At 44.2% G+C, this 18,783-nt stretch overlaps 2 protein-coding genes across 2 annotated transcripts in view; both read right to left on the bottom strand.

Annotated features, from left to right (window-relative positions):
- LOC119228685 (titin-like) overlaps nt 1-11,939 on the bottom strand; it is a 35,021-nt gene extending 23,082 nt beyond the window's left edge. The window contains exons 1-9 of the mRNA XM_062564890.1: nt 11,642-11,939; nt 3,231-3,521; nt 2,273-2,527; nt 1,840-1,944; nt 1,529-1,582; nt 981-1,133; nt 588-626; nt 464-505; nt 31-198 (exon numbers count right to left, since the gene is read on the bottom strand). Of these exons, the coding sequence (XP_062420874.1) occupies nt 31-198; nt 464-505; nt 588-626; nt 981-1,133; nt 1,529-1,582; nt 1,840-1,944; nt 2,273-2,527; nt 3,231-3,521; nt 11,642-11,693 (1,159 nt within the window). The 5' untranslated portion in view covers nt 11,694-11,939. The remainder of the gene's footprint in view (nt 1-30; nt 199-463; nt 506-587; nt 627-980; nt 1,134-1,528; nt 1,583-1,839; nt 1,945-2,272; nt 2,528-3,230; nt 3,522-11,641) is intronic.
- A 193-nt stretch (nt 11,940-12,132) lies between these two features.
- klhl6 (kelch-like family member 6) lies at nt 12,133-18,314 on the bottom strand. Its single transcript, XM_037489471.2, has 7 exons — nt 17,891-18,314; nt 17,641-17,806; nt 16,031-16,480; nt 15,628-15,865; nt 15,031-15,233; nt 14,472-14,685; nt 12,133-13,664 (listed from the first exon to the last, which is right to left on the bottom strand). The coding sequence occupies exons 1-7, from the start codon at nt 18,145-18,147 to the stop codon at nt 13,366-13,368; spliced, it is 1,827 nt and encodes a 608-aa protein (XP_037345368.2). The 5' UTR covers nt 18,148-18,314; the 3' UTR covers nt 12,133-13,365.
- Between the last annotated feature and the right edge of the window lie 469 nt (nt 18,315-18,783).

Below are 18,783 nucleotides of genomic sequence, written 5' to 3'. Positions count from 1 at the left end.
AATGCAGCTCAGTTATTGTAGTCTCCAAACCTGGATGTTCAGGAGATTTGGGGCCTTCAGGACTAGACTCCTTGTCCTCACTGACGTGGTCCGACACACCAGCAGGTTCTGGGTCCTTCTCCTCCACAGAGTCTGATTGGTTGATCAGTGGGACGTTTTCCTGTGGAGTCTCTGTGGGACGGACTGCATCTGCATCTCCTTTGTGGTTACAAGAGAGATTCTTCTTCAATATGTAAAGTCACTTTTAATTGATGTTTATTTAATTTCACTGTTAATTGAACAATTTGTGTTTTTTAAATGTTAATATGAAAAGAACATAACTATTTGAAGATGTCCACAGGTTGTTGACATATATTTACATATTTTTTAAAAATTGTTTAGTTTATCAATAATCTAAGATACCTAATAAATCAATTGTAAGCTGCTAGCTAACTCTTTATGTTTGTTAGCTACTTAAAGTTACCTTTTGATCCAAGAACTTTTTTTTTTGCATTTTCAACATGTCCTAGAAAGAGAAGCACAAACATTACTTTATAAAAATCTTGCTGCAATGTGTAAGTCATCATAAAAACTTTTTTTACTGTCACCTTTATTTTGCATCTCCTCTAGTTTAATCATTTTAGGTTCTGTGAAAATAGTAATTCAAAGTCAAAAAACCGGTGCTTGTGATGAATAACATATTGTTCATTTCATAATATTTTCCATCAATTAAAATGTATAATGCATTTCCTGAAAATGCAATTTTCTGTATAATAGACAAAAAAAACACCACACTAAAAATTCATGGATATGTATGTGATCCATAAAAAGCAATGTGAAAAAGTAAAAGAAAAACAATGGTATTATTATAATTACCAAAAAACGTATTTAGATTAAATTGGCTGAGGCATAAGATTAACAATGATGTTATTATGGCATGTTATTTAATCAAAAGAGTTGATTTTTCATATATTTTACACATATTTCATTGCAGAATTTACCTTCCTGGTCCGAATCCGTCCCTTCGTTTTGTTTGTCAGAAAATGTATTTCTAGATTTATATCCTTGGAAAAGCTTTTGATCAGAGGGAAGAGTTGATTCTCTGTGTACAAGATTCCTTTTTTCATCATTCTGAGCTTCCTTCTTATTTGAACCTGAGACGGATTGAATTGTAAAAAAAAAAGAAGAAAAAAACATCATCAAAAAGTTCTTAATTACTTTAAATTCACTAATTTACCGCCAATGTTGTAACGTGAGGCATTAGATATTCCTGCGGATGTCGGTCAAAGGCCTCTTATGATCGACTATGTTTTTGATGCTGATCTGGAACCGAAATTTAACTGCAGTGCTACAAGTGATCAAATCTAAATAACAAAATGTATCATGTCAGCTAAAACATTTCATCAACAAACATCTGCCTGCCTGAAATGAGTTAATACAATTAGTCTATTGGTGGATATTTAACATGAACATACTTGAGTTGTCTAAGTCTTTTATTCCAAATCAATGCCAAACGACTGCTGGTTCAAGCCTACGTACAAGTTCATACCTTCTTGACTTCCAGGTGAGGATTGTTTTTCCAAATCATCTTCTGCAAAACATGCTGGAGCCGAGTGCATGAGGACAGAAAAAAAGGACAGAAGCTGAATATTTTAGTTGCATATAATGTGTGAATTAATGTTAATAAAATGTTAAATAATGCTGAAGTTAAATAGCTTCATTCTTCACACTGTTGATCTCTTGAAGACAGGGAACCTCAGTGTATATTTACTGTATATCAGTATATCAACTAGTACTTTTAGGTTAAATCTTTTTTAGATTAATATTTTTGGTTAAGGTGTCATTTTCTAGATTCTTTACCTTTATTGTGTCGTTTAAGCCAAAATATGGCCACACACACGAGGAGTAACACAAGAGCAATGATGATGACTGCAATGGTGATCGCTGCTACAGATGAACTTTCTTCTGCACAGAAACAAAGTTTAGATTTAACACAGCTTTGTGTTACATTACATTCAGTATTAACAATATTCAAGTAGTAATGTGAAACTGGACATTTTATTCTAGAAGCTCAACACATTCTCTCTTGATCCAAAGGATGAATTCATTTTAATATTCACTTTGAAGAATGAGATCTATTAATACATTACTTATATCATTGATGACGTGAAGGAAACACTTCTACTCCTTTTCCTGTCTCATCTTCTTCTCTTGTAACCACTGGTATTAAATAGATCTAAAGTCTCTATTTAAACATCTTGAATGGTGAGTGACTTTAAAATTGAAATCTTACCTGGGTAGCAATCCTTTGCAGTGAATGTAGTCGTTTCCTTGCTCAGCAGGTTGCTCACACTACAACTGTATACTTCATCATCATGTTCCTCCCCCAGAGGTATTTGCAGCTTTGGGCCGACCTGCAGCTTTCCAGAAGCTCCCCACTCAAACTTCAGTGATGGTTGAGGCTCTGCAGAGCACACCAGCTCTCCGGATGAGATCACGCTGCCGCCCTCCTTCATCTTACAGGATATGGTGGGTCTGCTGACTTTGTCTTAATGAATACACCAATAAACACACAGTTAAATCATAAGTCAATAAATAAATGATTCTCTGTTCCTCCGATTCTAAGATTTAAATGTAAAAATAAGTTTAGACAAGTATCAGGCTTAAGGATAGGAAACAGGGTCATGATGACCAACAGAAACAATTCACTCTTAATTGTAAAAACTAAAGCATTTTTTTATAAAATATCTAGATTTTTGAAAACATGTAGTTTCCACCCACAGGTTAATATGGGTTTAACTGGGTTTAAAAGTGTGTGTATTTCAGGCTTTGAATGGCTTTGCTGTTAAAATGTGCCATAGAAATAAACTTCTTGCCTTACTGAGCTGACCTGCATTCATTTCCTCTTTGGCCTTCACAGTCCCTCCAAGGCTAACAATGTTTATCGTTACTACTGTGATATTCAGAAGGCTTCGTTTTTAGCTTCCTCTTTACAATTTGATTACTAGGTTGCAGTTGGAAAAGTCCGCCTGCACAGATGTTTTATGTACAGTGTCTCCCATTGCAGACACTCACAGTGTTTTGGTCAATTAACCAACAAGTTTGTCCTTTTTTTCCTTTGTTGGTTTGGTCTTCAAGCCATTTAAGGGCATGGAGTTGCTGTAGCAACGCATCAAGTTGCTAGTTGTATAATGCAGGTACCTTTGGTGATCATTTGACTGCATATAACCACTTTGCTTTTTCAAACGTACCCATGACCTTCAGTGCATAGTATGTTGTATGCAACTTGTTGTTGATCTTCATTATCAGTTTGTACTCTCCGCTGTCTTCCAATCTGAGGTGAGAGATAGTGAGTTCTGCAGTGACCCAGTCAAGAGTGATCCTGTTTTCATATGGACTGTACACATGTTGCTCTTTGCCATCAAACTCTGTCACTTTGTTGCCTTTAAATTTCCACAGAATTCCATCGGGCTGTCCAGTGATGTCTGGCTTCAAGGAGGCCTCCTCCCCTTTGAGACCAAATGTTGAAGTCTGCCCAGCAACTAGAAACAGAGAGAACAGGTTCCTTTACACTGTGTTGGAAAGGTGTTGATTTAAATCTACGATCACTTTTGAGAGTCGTCACTGAGCATCATGAGCTCTTTCTAATATTTTCTAACATGAATACATGTTGATGGCTGCATTTCTCTATGACCGTGATCACTGATTTAAAGGGATTAGTTTTAAAGTTTAGGAAAAAAAAGGAAATTGAAAACATTTTCATCAATTGATTGTGGTTGTTTATGAGCAACATTGTCAAAAACGAGAAGCAAGAAAACAGATGGAAAAAGAGGACCCAGATTGACGAATTGCAATTCACTTCAATGTAGCACCACCTCCCAAAATTACTCAAATAACACAATGGAATCTGAGCCATTTCCTTGTCAAAAAATTCAATGCAACGTAAAAGCACCCAGTGAACATTTTTTGGTTGAAAAGACGTTGAATAAACGTCTATGCCCGACGTTGCAAAATGGTTTAAAAGTGAAAGTTGTTTCAACGCCTATTCGTAGACGTTGAAAAGACGTCTATATTTAGACCGCATATCAACGTGATTTTTAATACGGTAAAATGTCGTCCTCTACTTTGTGCTATAGCATTATTTTGTAGGTGTAAAAATAAATGACGTCCACATTTGTGCGTTTACCACCGATATTAAAAATCACGTTGAAAACGGGTCTAAATATAGACGTCTTTTCAAAGTCTACGAATAGACGTTGAGACAACTTTCACTTATAAACCAATTTTCAACGTCGGGCCATAGACGTCTTTTAAACGTTCAAGTTACACACAATCAGCTGTTGACAGTTGTCAATCATGTCAACAGCCCTTAACAAGGACAACACAATTTGATTAATTTGTATTTATTCATATCAATATAACACTAAACACTTTTCCTATACAAAACAGAATACAAAAATAAATTATATTTTGTGAAAATAAACTATGAAATTATAAGTGGAGCAACAACATGAACCAGTTTTGTGTTTGCAAACCATTTTTCTGAATCATTGGCACTTCATTTTCAGATTCTGTAACAAGATCTGGCTCTTAGTCACTTGAATCCAGATCGTATACCTGAAATCAGCTCCGTCTCCCTCATCGTGACTTCAATGATTCAGAATGCGCAGAACACCCCTCAGTTGCAGATGCCTCTAGTCAACAAGTTAATTCAATTCAATTCATTTTATTTTGTTCAACCCAAAATGAAAAATAAGCCTGAAGGAGCTTTACAGTCTGTAAACATGCAGCATCCTGTCCCAAAACCATCACATCACACTTAAGGGTGAACAGTGGAGGAGTAGGTGTGTACAGAAAGAAGAACTTAAAGATGTACAGTACGTTCAATTCCTACGACAGAAATTATTCAAATATTCAGAGTAGTACACCAGGTGTAAGGCAGGACTGTCACGACCGGACGGTGGACGGGAACCCAAATGCACGACTCTCACAACGTGGTGCGAAAAAAGAATCAAAGTTTATTAACAAAAGGGCAGGGCATGGCCGCTGAAATAAAAATCACTCGTGGGCGAGGAAAAACCGATCTAGAGACAAAAACTGAAAGCAGGCTCAATTAAGGTGTCGACAAAAAACGAGGCAAGACTGTGGACCTACGTAACGCTGGCACGGTGGCTTGGGACAAGACGAACTGGCACAGGACAGAGGGGGACTCAGACAATATATACACACACAGGGGAAGTGCACAGGTGGAGACAATCAGGGGAGGGGCGGCAATCACACCGACACAAGAGGAAGGGGAAAGTTGCCTGAAACAAGGGGAAGGTTCATTTTCCAAAATAAAACAGGAACTCACGAGACGGACACGAGACAACCTAACTAACATCTTTTTCTGGACATGACAGTACCCCCCCCTTTAGGGACGGCTCCTGACGGACTTTTGCGGTTGTTGAAGTCCCTGATGAGTGCCGGATCCATGATAAAGCTGGACCGGACCCAGGAACGGTGCTCCGGACCATAGCCCTTCCAGTCCACCAAGTATTGGTGTCCCCTTCCGCGTTTGCGTACGCCCAAGAGTCGCTTCACTGGGTAGACCGGTCCCCCATCAACCATCCGGGGAAGTGGCGGAGTTGCGGCTCCGGGCACCATAGGGCTCTCTCTAACTGGTTTCAGCTTCCCCACGTGAAAAGTAGGGTGCACCCTCAGGGATCTGGGAAGGCGCAGACGAACAGAGACAGGGTTAATCACTTTTGACACGGGAAACGGACCCACAAACCTAGGAGCTAGCTTCCGGGAGGCAACATGGAGTGGCAGGTCCCGTGTGAAGAGCCAGACTTTCTGGCCCGGCTGGTATGTCGGAGCTGGCTGGCGCCTCCGATCAGCGACCTTCTTCATGCGCGCCGCGCTGCGAAGGAGGATGCTGCGGGCAGCTGCCCAGATTCGGCGGCAACGCCGGACCATGGCATGGGCGGAAGGGACGACGACCTCCTTCTCAGTATCTAGAAACAGAGGCGGTTGGTAGCCGAAGGCGCACTGGAAGGGGGTCAGCCCCGTGGCTGCTGTGGGGAGCGTGTTATGGGCGTATTCCACCCAGGTTAGGTGTTTGCTCCAGGATGACGGCTTCTGGGATACCAGGCAACGAAGACTCGTTTCCAATGCTTGGTTCAGGCGCTCAGCCTGTCCATTGGCCTCTGGGTGGTATCCGGACGTGAGACTGACCGTGGCCCCGATCAGTTTGCAGAATTCAGTCCAAAAACGGGATACGAATTGGGGCCCCCGGTCTGACACCACGTCCCTCGGAAACCCATGAATGCGAAAAACGTGGTTGAGCATGGTTTCGGCAGTCTCCTTGGCTGACGGAAGTTTAGGTAGGGCTATGAAATGAACCATCTTTGAGAATCGATCCACCACTGTGAGGACAGTGGTGTTACCTTGAGAGAGCGGGAGACCAGTGACGAAGTCCAGCGAAATCTCAGCCCAGGGTCGACTGGGCACCGGGAGCGGTTGCAGCAGCCCTGTGCGTGCCTGGGAGGAGGTCTTGTTCCTGGCACAGACGGGGCACGCACCAACATACTCCCGGACCTCGCGTTCCATGGCGGGCCACCAGAACCTTTGTCTGATGGCATATATGGTTCTCCTGATCCCTGGATGGCAGGTGAGCTTTGAGGTGTGAGCCCAATGAATCACCTGTGGGCGCATAGTTGCCGGAACAAACAGGCGATTAACTGGACAACCACTAGGTGTAGGGTTCTCACCATTAGCCCGCTTCACCTCTGATTCTATCTGCCATGTTACCGCTCCTACCACACGGTGCGGTGGCAGCATTGGTTCTGGTTTCTTGGCAGTGGGCTCGGGGTTGAACAGACGAGACAGGGCGTCCGGCTTGGTGTTCTGGGACCCCGGCCTGTAGGATAAAACAAAGTTAAAGCGGTTAAAGAACAGAGTCCATCTGGCTTGGCGAGAGTTCAAACGCTTGGCCTTGCGGATGTACTCAAGATTTTAATGGTCAGTCCAGACAATAAACGGGTGTTGGGCCCCCTCCAGCCAATGTCTCCACTCCTCCAATGCCAGCTTTACCGCGAGCAACTCACGATTACCAACATCGTAATTCCGCTCCGCCGGTGAAAGTTTTCTGGACAGGAAGGCGCATGGATGTAGTTTGTGGTCTCCTGTCGATCGTTGAGATAGGACCGCCCCCACACCGTCGTTGGAGGCATCCACCTCCACCACAAACTGTCGGCTGGGATCTGGAACCGTGAGGATGGGGGCCGTGGTGAACATCTCCTTGAGTCGGGTGAAAGCCACCTCTGCTTGGGGAGACCATAGAAACGGGGCTTGGGGAGAGGTGAGAACATGGAGGGGAGATGCTATGGCGCTGAAGTTTCTGATAAACCGTCTGTAAAAGTTCGCAAAACCCAGGAATTGCTGAACCTTCTTACGGTTATCAGGTGTAGGCCACTGGGCCACAGCGCTGACTTTAGCCGGATCCATTTGTATCTTTCCAGGGGCTATGACAAAGCCCAGGAAGGACACAACGTTGGCATGGAATTCACTCTTTTCTGCTTTGACATAAAGATGGTTCTCCAGCAGACGCTGGAGAACCTGCCGAACATGGCGAACATGAGTGTCTCGGTCAGGGGAGAAAATCAAAATGTCATCTAAGTAGACGAATACAAACTGATTAAGGAACTCCCTAAGAACATCGTTTATCAACGCCTGAAATACGGCCGGGGCATTGGTCAGGCCAAATGGCATCACGAGGTATTCGTAATGGCCCGAGGGGGTGTTAAAGCCGGTCTTCCACTCATCGCCCTCTCTAATACGGACGAGATGATAAGCATTGCGCAAGTCTAGTTTGGTGAAGATTCTGGCTTGTTGCAGTTGTTCAAAGGCCGATGACATGAGGGGGGGTATCGATTCTTGATAGTAATGTCGTTTAATGGTCCATAGTCAATGCAGGGTCTCAGGGAACCATCCTTCTTCCCCACAAAAAAGAATCCTGCTCCTGCTGGAGACGAAGAGGGGCGTATGAGTCCTGCTTTTAATGAAGCCTCGATGTATTCGGTCATGGCTACTTTCTCAGGGCCGGAGATGGAATAAAGTCTCCCCTTCGGAATGGGCGCACCCGGGATAAGGTCAATGGGACAGTCATAAGGACGATGGGGTGGTAGGGAAGTGGCCTTACTCTTGCTAAACACCTCCTCAAGATCGTGATAACAACTGGGAACGGAGGTCACCTCACGCAAGTTGTGTGTGTGGGTCGGAGCTGAAGCCGACACAAGGTCCCCAATGACTCCAATCTCCACTTCTTGGCCAGGAACCCTGTCTAGCCCCCCCCGCTTCCCTCCCCAGCTTATGATCCTCCCAGAGCACCAGTCAATGTGGGGGTTGTGTTTTTTGAGCCAGGGGAACCCCAAAATCAGGGGGTGTTGGGCCGAGTGGAACAGATGAAACGTCACTAGTTCGTGGTGGTCCCCGATGCGTATAGCCACAGGTTCAGTCACATGTGTTACATTAAAAATAAAGCTGCCATCTAAGGCGCTGGCTTTCAACGGCTGGTTCAAGGGAGCTGACCTAACTCCCATTTGGTTGGCAAAACCCCAGTCCATGAGGCTTTCATCAGCCCCAGAGTCAACCAGTACTCCTATTGAAACTGTGGTGTCATGGTGGCTTACCTGGATCCTCATCAGGGAGCGGGAGGAACTGCCCGATGAGGCGAAGCGGTTCGACAGGGGACTCTTCTTCCCCTGGTGGGTTGTCCTCCTCGCCGGACACCCTACCACTAGGTGTCCTTGTTCCCCGCAGTAGAAACACCTGCCTTCCTGCAGGCGGCGTCGTCGTTCCTCAGCAGACAAACGAGCCTGTCCCAGCTGCATGGGCTCCTCTGGATCACGCAAAGAGACAGCTCTCCACTGGTCCGGCGACGGTAGGGGGGAAACGACCCTTGAGTTTGTTGGAGGGAGACCTCGGTCCTGCATTCGTGTCTTCAAACGATGGTCTGTCCTAACAGCCAATGCGATGACTGCGTCGAGGTCCTCAGGCAAATCAAGGGGGACTAACAGGTCTTGGATGGGATCCGAGAGTCCTGAGATGAATGCATCATACAATGCCGTGGCATTCCATCCGCTATCTGCTGCTAGTGTGCGGAAGCGGATGGCATAGTCTGAGACAGAGTCCATACCTTGGCGGATAGCGTTCAGCTCCCGGGCTGTCTCTCTGCCGGATGTCGTGGGGTCAAACACCCTCCTCAATGTCTCGGTGAACCGAGCGAGTGATTGGCAGCTTGGTGAAGCTCTGGACCATTCCGTGGTTGCCCATACTTTCGCTCTCCCCGTGAGATGGGAAATCATAAATGCCACCTTGGACCTTTCTGTGGGGAAGGCTGAGGGCAATTGTTCATAGTGCATTTCACAGTTAACTATGAAGGACTTGCATTCCCTAGGCTCGCCGGAGAACTTCTCGGGTGGGGCAAGGCGAATTGCCTGACTGTGGGGAGCTGGAGCTGGTGGTGCGTCGGCAGCCGCCAGCACGGGCGAGGCTGATGGTGCTTGGTTCAGATGGGTGAGCATCTGATGAATCTGGTTAGATAGGAGATTCACCTGGGTCGTCATGGCGGCCTTGAAGTCCTCCTGCCCGCTTGCCAGCCCTTCCACTCCATGTTGCAGGGCGGACAATTGGTCCTCCTGCTGCTTAAGGCGGTTACCTTGAGCGCCAATGGCTGCCTTTAGGTTATCCGAGTCCGCTGGGTTCATGCTGGCCAGTTCGTTCTGTCACGACCGGACGGTGGACGGGAACCCAAATGCACGACTCTCACAACGTGGTGCGAAAAAAGAATCAAAGTTTATTAACAAAAGGGCAGGGCATGGCCGCTGAAATAAAAATCACTCGTGGGCGAGGAAAAACCGATCTAGAGACAAAAACTGAAAGCAGGCTCAATTAAGGTGTCGACAAAAAACGAGGCAAGACTGTGGACCTACGTAACGCTGGCACGGTGGCTTGGGACAAGACGAACTGGCACAGGACAGAGGGGGACTCAGACAATATATACACACACAGGGGAAGTGCACAGGTGGAGACAATCAGGGGAGGGGCGGCAATCACACCGACACAAGAGGAAGGGGAAAGTTGCCTGAAACAAGGGGAAGGTTCATTTTCCAAAATAAAACAGGAACTCACGAGACGGACACGAGACAACCTAACTAACATCTTTTTCTGGACATGACAAGGACAACTGCAGGGACAAACGCCATCAGATGTAACCTCCATCCACAGGAACCTGTGAGGAGGGAAGAACAAAGACTTTAGGGAAAAGGCAAAGTGTGTAATTTGGGTTTATGACAGTATAAAAAAGTTTAATAATTATAACAGCAGCAGGTGTTTGAGAACCCTTATTTATAAATTGTTTACTTATGACATTATAAACAATTTATGGCATTTCTGGAGTAACATTTCCAGGTATATTACACAGTACCATACTTTACAATGTTGCTTTAAGCATGCAGTAACTTACAATGTGTTGGCTACCTTGTTTACAGGCCACAACTTGTTGAATTCAGCTGTGTTTAGGCCGCGTTGCTTTAAAAACGTGTATTTTCTACATGAAATGGGAACGGCAATAATATGATATGGGTACAGCAACAACCTAACGCATAAGCAACACCAAACACACGGAAAACACTCTGATGTTTACTTTGGGTCCAGTTCATGTTGAACGCTAGCATGCTCCAAGCTAGCATGCTAACTAGCAAACTATCTGCGCTAACGCTAACTAGCTTACCAAAATAACAGTCTTTCCCGTATCGAGTGGGCAGCACAAGTAAAATAACTGGTTATAATTTCAGGTGTTCTTCATTCAAACACTCACGTACTTACAGAGTACTGGGGCCGGTAGCCGTGGTTGTATCAGCCCGTTCACGTCGCTCTGCTCCCGGACACACTTCCCCTCGCGCTGCCCCCGGTGGAAGCTCTGCAGGCGTCTAAGAACTTGCGCATGCGCGTTACAGATGTGATCAGAGTTACGTGTTTTCAACTAATGTTTGAAACGGCCCGCATTTTTTGTCCTTAAAGCATATTGTTACGCCCCACCTCCTCTCCCGAGCCGGGGGTGGCGGCGTAACAGACACACACTCTGTATTTCCATATTCATGACGTTTTAAGAAAAATCTTAAATGCGTTGAAATCACGTCTTTTCGCCGACCAGTTCATTCATTATTATGATAATCTTTATGATATCATCGTCTCTCTTTCAACCTTAAGTTACAACATGACACATAATCAATAAATTTACCCGTTTCTAGCACGTTGATGTTTCACGCACTTTTTTTGCCGGTTGAAAAGACGTTGAAATGAGGTCTTAGACGTTCAGACCTCATTTCAACCCGATTTCAACCATATTTCAACGTTGAAATAACGTCTTGTGCTCACTGGGCACATAAACTGCAGCCTCCTAAGTGCTCATTCTACAGCACGGGTGTGCAGGTGTAACTACAGGTGTGTAGACAAAGAATCAGGTGCATTAGTTACTCTCCTGGTCATCAGACTATCACTGCATTCCAACCATACATTAAAGGGGATTGTTTTCAGAACAAGTCACACGACTGAAAAACTACTTTTCATGTCGAACCCAAAAGTATAAATGTTAACTATAACCGACGTGTAAACTCACCCAGGCACGAGGGAATGACGAGGAAAAAGATGAGAAAATACCAGTCAGCCATTTCAAAATGCACAAAAAGATCTCTTGTGCATCCGCGTTTTACGTTTACTTTCACTTCGTAGCAGGAGTTAATGCTTCAGCGGAAACGTGTGAACCAGGTGGACGACCTGCCTTCTCAACAGGGTAAAGTCCACAGATTGTTATCCACGGGCACGTTTAACAAGGCTTTAGACGACACATTTGTTCCGTTTGTGTGCAGGTGCTCCTGTGGAGTCTCTGGGAGCTGCAGGTAGGCTGAAGGAGAGAACGCCAGTAAGAGTCACAGCTCTTTCGCTTTCCTTTTCCACAATAAAGTACACGTCCGACCCTGTAAGTCGACGCATCCACAGCAAATGTAGTAATAACTTTCGAATTTGTACACCAATACAATTCCACGCGGTTTCCTCATTTCTTGCACTTTGGCATTGAGGTGACAAAAACCTTCGACTCGACTCAGCATGTACACACATAAGGTTTATTTGATTTCGTGATTTTACCAACATTTGTTACTGGGCATTACGACTTTATGTCAGTGCGTTTTATTTTGAAAAAAACCGGAAGCGTGACCGTTTGTTTGACGTTTGCATAGAGATAGATATATAAAAGGCTAGATGTCTCTCTCGCTCATTACGTTGTGTTGGTAGTGAGACTTCTAAAATAACCATAACTTGCTCAATTTTCAACCGATATTTAAACGGTTTTGTTTGTGAAGAACGTCAGAGATGTAGTTATCACATTCATACATACTATGAATATACGTATGTTACGTTCTAAGATTTCCCTTTACAAATATACATCAAGAAATCCTGCATGTTGAAATCCCCACCCTGCACAGAAATGTATTTATGACACTGCATATATTATAACTACGGGTTTTCATACAAAAATGACATTAACCGGAACATTATACCTATGTAGTGTCATAACTACATCTCTGACGTTCATAAGAAACCAAACCCTTTAAATACTGAGCAAGTTATTATTATATAAAGTACATGTACCACTACCAACACAATGTAATGGGGGAGCGAGCTGACCGTACCAAGATGGCCGCCACGTGCGGACGTTCTTCACTCCGCCGTTAGACATCTAGATTTATATATATATCTATGGACGTTTGAGGCTTTCTTTCTTTTTTGCTGAAAATTCTTTTCCGGTAGAAATGTGTCCGGAATTTGAGGAACGGGCCGAACTGGTTAAGCAGGCTGCCACACAGTTGTCTTTCATTCATTATTCAACTATTTTCAGTGCTTTGTTTGACAAACATTGACGAAGTTAGTATTATTCCCCTTGTTTAAAGTTTTGTATTAGGCCCATAGCAGTAAACATGTGTCTACTGGAAATTATTGCAAGTCAATGTAATTTCTGTCATGGAAAAACGTTCCTGTGTGAGTGTGTGTGTGTTTGTGTGTGTGACAACAATAAAAAAGTCCAAGTGTAAGTGCTTAGTAAGGTTCCCAAAAAAGGCCCCTTGTGCCGATATTGCGATATGCATGTGTTCATTTCATCAACCATGTTGCTCAGCATGTTTTTTCCTAGATTTATGTGAACTGAAAGCCACAAAACATGTATTGTAAACTGCTATAACAATTAATTACATAACATTTTCATCATATAAAATAGTGACGCACTCAAAGCGGCATAAAATGACAAAAAAATTGGCGCCCTCCCGCTGCTGTTCACTTGAAGCAATGTTATTGGCCCTCAGAAGCAGGCGTTATTCTGTGTATGTGCGTGTAGGACTTCATGAGTGTCACACTGCCGTGGTGGGACACTCCCATCGGTAAAACACACTCCTCCGTCAGCACCCCTTTGGTGGAGTCCCAGCACATCACCGTGGAGATTACTTGGTTTTTGTCATCCCGTCCTCCCGTGATGAAGAGCTTGTTGTTACAGGCAGCGATGGCGCAGCTCGCCCTCTCGCCTGGACGGGTCACCAGGGTCCAGGAGTCGGACAGGGGCGAGTAGCAGTACATGGCATGCATAGCACCACCTGGGAGAGGGCAGGAGAAGAAGAAAAAGTATGGCCATATACTAATATATTCTGTTTCTCACACACGAAACCCGATACAGGTGACCAATTTCTTGTTTTCTTAATCTCAACGGCAATCATTCGTTAATCAAAAGTCTGTCCAAAATTCTTTTTGCATATTGTGTTCATCTCACTTTGAAGACTAAAGCTCTTCATACAAACCCACACATACACATACTCCAAATAAAAATCCACCAAGGATTGATGGAGCAACTATTTTGATGTGTAATATTGTAATTATAAAAATATATTTTTTAAACAATATCATTTTAATAGAAAAAAGTCCCCAGTGAACATAATATTATTACATATTATGCTATGGGATGATCATAATGATGAAATCATGTATATTTAGAATATGCTTTTTGTTGACATTTGATTTTTTTATTTGATTCTTTTCTTGTTTTTACTGCTCCGTAGTTTCATCTATAATGATGCCTCACAATGATGTATTTTGTACAAAATACAGAGTCTTAATCCGTAAAGTAATATTGTTTTGTCCTGTACAAAAAAATAAACATTAATTAATATGTTAATGTCAGTCTCATGTAAAAGATTATAATTTGCTTGACTTCTACTCTGCTCTGTGGCACATTTGAAGAAACGTTTCCTATTAATGTGCAATGTCCTGTCAAATAAAATAAAACACTAAAATTAAAAATTAAATAATGCATTAGAGTGAAAAGATATAAAGATGCATGAAATGAAAATGTAAAGTCAAAATACTGAGTAAATGTACTCAGTCATCATTCAACACCAGCAACTCACCGACTATGTAGATGCAGTCCTTGAAGGTGACTGCATTAGTGCACTTGGTTTCGATGGGAATAGGCGCCCGCAGTTCCCAGCTGTCTGTCCCAGGTTCCCAGCACTGAACCCGATCTGTTGCCAGCTTTCCGTTCGGCCCGCCACCGATCACATAGATCCACCTGTCAAAACTTGCAGCGGCGAAGGAGCTCACGCCTACTGCAAGAGGTGTCGCCTGTGAGGAGAGCCAACGGGGCGTCAGCATAATGAAACATGGACAATGTAACAGGTATAGAACACCTCATGTACACCATAAAAGTGTGGTAATTGATGGTTATTATGCAGTTCAACGATAAGAAAATAAATTAATGTATATGGAATAAATGAGGAATAAATTGTGGAAAATGTAAAATGCCAAATGCTTCATTATGTGTAAACTGGTGAGTCATGGGGTTAGTTTGTCCCAATGAGCAACGCCTTTCAAAATATACAGTCATTGTACACACTTTTAATTCCAGATGCCTCAAGAAATATTTCATGTGACATTCACAAAATGTTCAATACAAGATTAAACGTTTACCTTCATCCAGCGATTGTGAAAAGGATCGTAGGCCTCTACGCTATTGAGTCGGTGAACTCCATCAAATCCGCCCAGCGCATACACCTTTCCCCCACAAACGGCCATCTTGTGTCGCCAGCGCCCGGTTGTCAGGGACTCGATTGGGATCCACTTGTCCAGGGCCCCATTATATTTCCAAACATCATGCTGTGTCTCTTTACCTCCTGCAGGCATTCACATAGACGGTCAGCCGCCGTGAAAATGTTGCGTCACTGCATCTTCAGTGTTACTATTTTACATTGGCTCTCACGCTGCTTTATTTTGATGTTGACTACCATAAGCAAGTCTCACCACAGCTGGGGTGTCAGTTCCTGAGCTGGAAAACACCTAAACTTAATGGAACTACCTGCTCGGCTCTGAAATGACTGGTTGTAAAACTGCTGTTTGACTAAGAGAAGCTTTTAAAACCACCTGTCCACACGATGAACAGGCTGAAGAAAAATTGTCGGATACATAATGACTAGATGTGGAGTCATTTCGCTTTCATCTGCACATCTCCTGAACATATAACAGCAGCTCAGCCTCCTGGTATAAAACCTGAATGGGGGACTTGCTCACCCGATATATAAACCTCATTGCGGAAGGTGACGCAGGCAAACTCCACCCATTTCCTGTTTTGGGATTCGTCCTCCATCTTCGTAATCGGCAGCTGGGCCACCTCCAGCCTGCTGCGTCGGAGGGGGTCCAGGCAGGTGACGGTGGAGACGAAGCGCTCATCCTTGGTGCAGCCTCCGATGATCAGGAACACCTCTGACAGAAAGTGCTTCACGCGGGGTTTTGTTCGTTCAGAGACCACCTGTACACACGTTCAAGTACCGCATTAAAGCACATAAAGACGAGGAAGTACAGCAGATATTTTGATCACAACATGATTGTATTCACTCTGCAGCCCTCAAGATATGTGATATGTTAAAGGGGAATTTAGTCATACATATAATCTCAGAGGTAACTGCATACTGACCTCCCTGCCGGTGAGGTGATAGTGGCGGGCCTCTTGCAGCAGAGGAAAAGCCTCGCTGCAGCGTCGAACCAACTCATCTGACTCCACTTTTTCCACAAAGTAAGCAGGCTCCAGCAGCGGCAGCCGCACGAGTGCAAGCAAGCTGGCCAGAGACGGGCAGCGCTCCTCCTGCCGGGCTCTGACCCAGCGCATGAGCGCCTCGAAAACGCGCTCCTCGCTCTTCACGTCGAGGTCGTCCCTGCGGAGGACGGCCTCCAGCGACTCGCCCGGCAGCTCCAGGAAGTCCTGCTGCTGCACCACCTGGGAGAACTGAGCGGCGATGTAGTCTCGGACCCGGCCCGTCAGCGCCGGCAAGGCGTGGCTTTCGGCCAGATTCAGGATCCCGACGCAGCTGTCCAGGCTCAGAGACTTGCTCAGAAAGTCGGAACACGCATCCACCACGCGCAGAAACTACAAGAGGCCAGAAAGATGGCCAATCGTTACCCGTAACGTAGGCTCCTCAGGGTTTTACCGTTTTATTTTTTATTGCAATCCTTTTAGCATTATTGTTTTTGTTTACTGCGTTGGTTAAATCACTTTGTAACTCAAATTAGAAAAGGGGCTGTATGTATTATTATCATCCTCAAATTATGCCTTAAATGCAAACATGAAATTCTAACCTTAGTCCTAACCCCCAGTAAGTAAGAATTCTTGAACCGTTTTTTTAATAACAAAATTAAAAAACCTGCCTCCCCCTGGTGTGGCACAGCTGTGCATTTCATTTAGAACTATATGGAAAACGGATCCTAAGCGTAAACAACAAGGCAACTTTCGCTTCCCTCTTTCACTCACGTCTGACTCTGTTCGATGTTTGTTCCACTGAGTTCCATTGTTCCTCTGTTACACTAGCAAACCGTAGCACTAACAAAGGGCAGCACTTAAGTTGTACTTATAATGGCACTTTTCTATAACATGTTTTAAAAGTGCTTATTTGATGAAAATTGTACTTGTTCTTCTGAGTTTGTATCTCTATGGTTTCAATGCACTTATTGTAAGTCGCTTTGGATTAAAAGCTAAATGACATGTAATGTAATGTAATGTGTGTCTGCGTGTAGACACTTTGTAATGCTAATCCTGTACCTTAGCATCCCTTTGTGTTAAACCACTACTAGGATTCAATGACATACATATTTTATATTGATGTTATGTTTGATAAACTGTTGCAGTCAGCTAGACCTCCCTTATGTTTCACTGTCAGTAGAGGACCACATGATCATTTATGTGTTCACACTTGCGTAGAATTGGTCGGACTTCCTCATCTGATAAAACTATTTCACAACATATTGGGTCAAATGTGAGAAGCAAAAAGAGAAAGTGTTTTTATGCTTTGCCCGTTTTTGAGGGAATGTTGACAATCTCATCAAATGTTTTACTTTCGATAATGATTTTGAATCCAAGTATACTTTCTGTTAAAAGGTACGTTGACATCAAGTTAAAAATCAGCTTTTTAGATAATAACGATCCACTTTTTGAAGCAATCTTTGCCTTTGCTGGCATTAACTTTGCAACGTTGCTGCACAATGATCTATAGAATCTTCTTTAACTTTTATTGGTAGTAAATGGTGTTTTACCTGAAATTGACTGGCAGCCTCCAGTATTCTCTGGACATTTGCGTTTGTAAGGAGGGCTTGACTGGTGTAGGTGTACTCCAGGAGACAGCCCATCGTCCCACTGTCCAAGCCCTTCATCTCCACACGCGTCTCATGACTCTCCCTCAGACCACTGCAAAACATGGCCCTGCCACGAAAAAAAAAAAGGGCTAATTATCAAAAACCAGCACTGCCGGTACGCCGTTTTGAGACACCGGTGGATTCATCTTACCTGAAGTACTGACTGGCAGCGGCCAGCACGGCTCTGTGGCAAGGGAAGTCGTGTCCCTGAACGCACAGGACCACATCGGTCAGTTCCCTGTTCACTCGCAGGGTTTCCATCCCTCTCTGCAGCTCCATGGGGAGACCTTCATCCTCCCAGCGTAACTCGCTGGAGCTTGTCGGGCCGTTTCCCTCCTCGTCTTGGCCGGGGTCGTCCGCAAGAGGCAGCGAGGGACCTTCTGTGGTCCTCTCCAAGGCGTCACTCATCTTTCACATCAGCAAACTGGCAAGAGCGGCACGCAGCTGGATGCGCTTACACGACTTAAAAGACCTGTGCGATTTAGCTCGCAACCGTTGTGTCACTTTGAGATGTTGGGTCTGTTGTTGCCGGCACTCTTCATACTTCCTGTTCTGCAAGGAGAATATGTGTGAAGCAATGCTTGTTTCTAGACACTTCCTGTTCTGGTGCTGAGTTAAGTTCCCCTAAATAACCAGACTTCCCTCCTTTCTCTGGAAACCAGATATCAGGTAGATCTTTCTGTGAATAAATGCAGACCTTTGGTTTTATGTCTGTACATTTACTTTGGCTGAAGTGACCCTGAGCAAAGCCCTTTGTCCCGGATACATCGGTTGCCAATTCTTTTTAAACTTTTGACCCTTCTAAGGAGATGTGTAATAATGTGAAATGACAGAAAAAATATTGAACACGCTGACTGATATTTATTCTATACTTTGTACAAAAGCCATTGTTGACAGCTTCAAGACGCCTCCTGTTTGGAGAAACTAGTCGCATTCATTGCTCTGGTGGGATTTTGGCGCATTCTTCCACACAAACAGTCTTCTGATTATTCTTTTCACTCAGAAATCTTGCGAGGAGCACATGGTCAAAACTAATTTATGGTG

This window comes from Pungitius pungitius, chromosome 10 (assembly GCF_949316345.1).
Source record: "Pungitius pungitius chromosome 10, fPunPun2.1, whole genome shotgun sequence".
Lineage (NCBI taxonomy): Eukaryota > Metazoa > Chordata > Actinopteri > Perciformes > Gasterosteidae > Pungitius > Pungitius pungitius.
The sequence above is the reverse complement of the archived record's forward strand: the minus strand, read 5'-3'. Positions and strand labels throughout refer to the sequence as shown.

Coding starts and splice junctions, on each gene's coding strand:
- klhl6 (XM_037489471.2), bottom strand. CDS start 18,147: ATGAGTGACGCCTTGGAGAGGACCACAGAAGGTCCCTCGCTGCCTCTT. Junction 16,481..17,640: donor AGGCTGCCAGTCAATTTCAG/GTAAAACACCAT, acceptor GGCCTCTTGTAG/TTTCTGCGCGTGGTGGATGC. Junction 14,686..15,030: donor TTCACAATCGCTGGATGAAG/GTAAACGTTTAA, acceptor CTCTCCTCACAG/GCGACACCTCTTGCAGTAGG.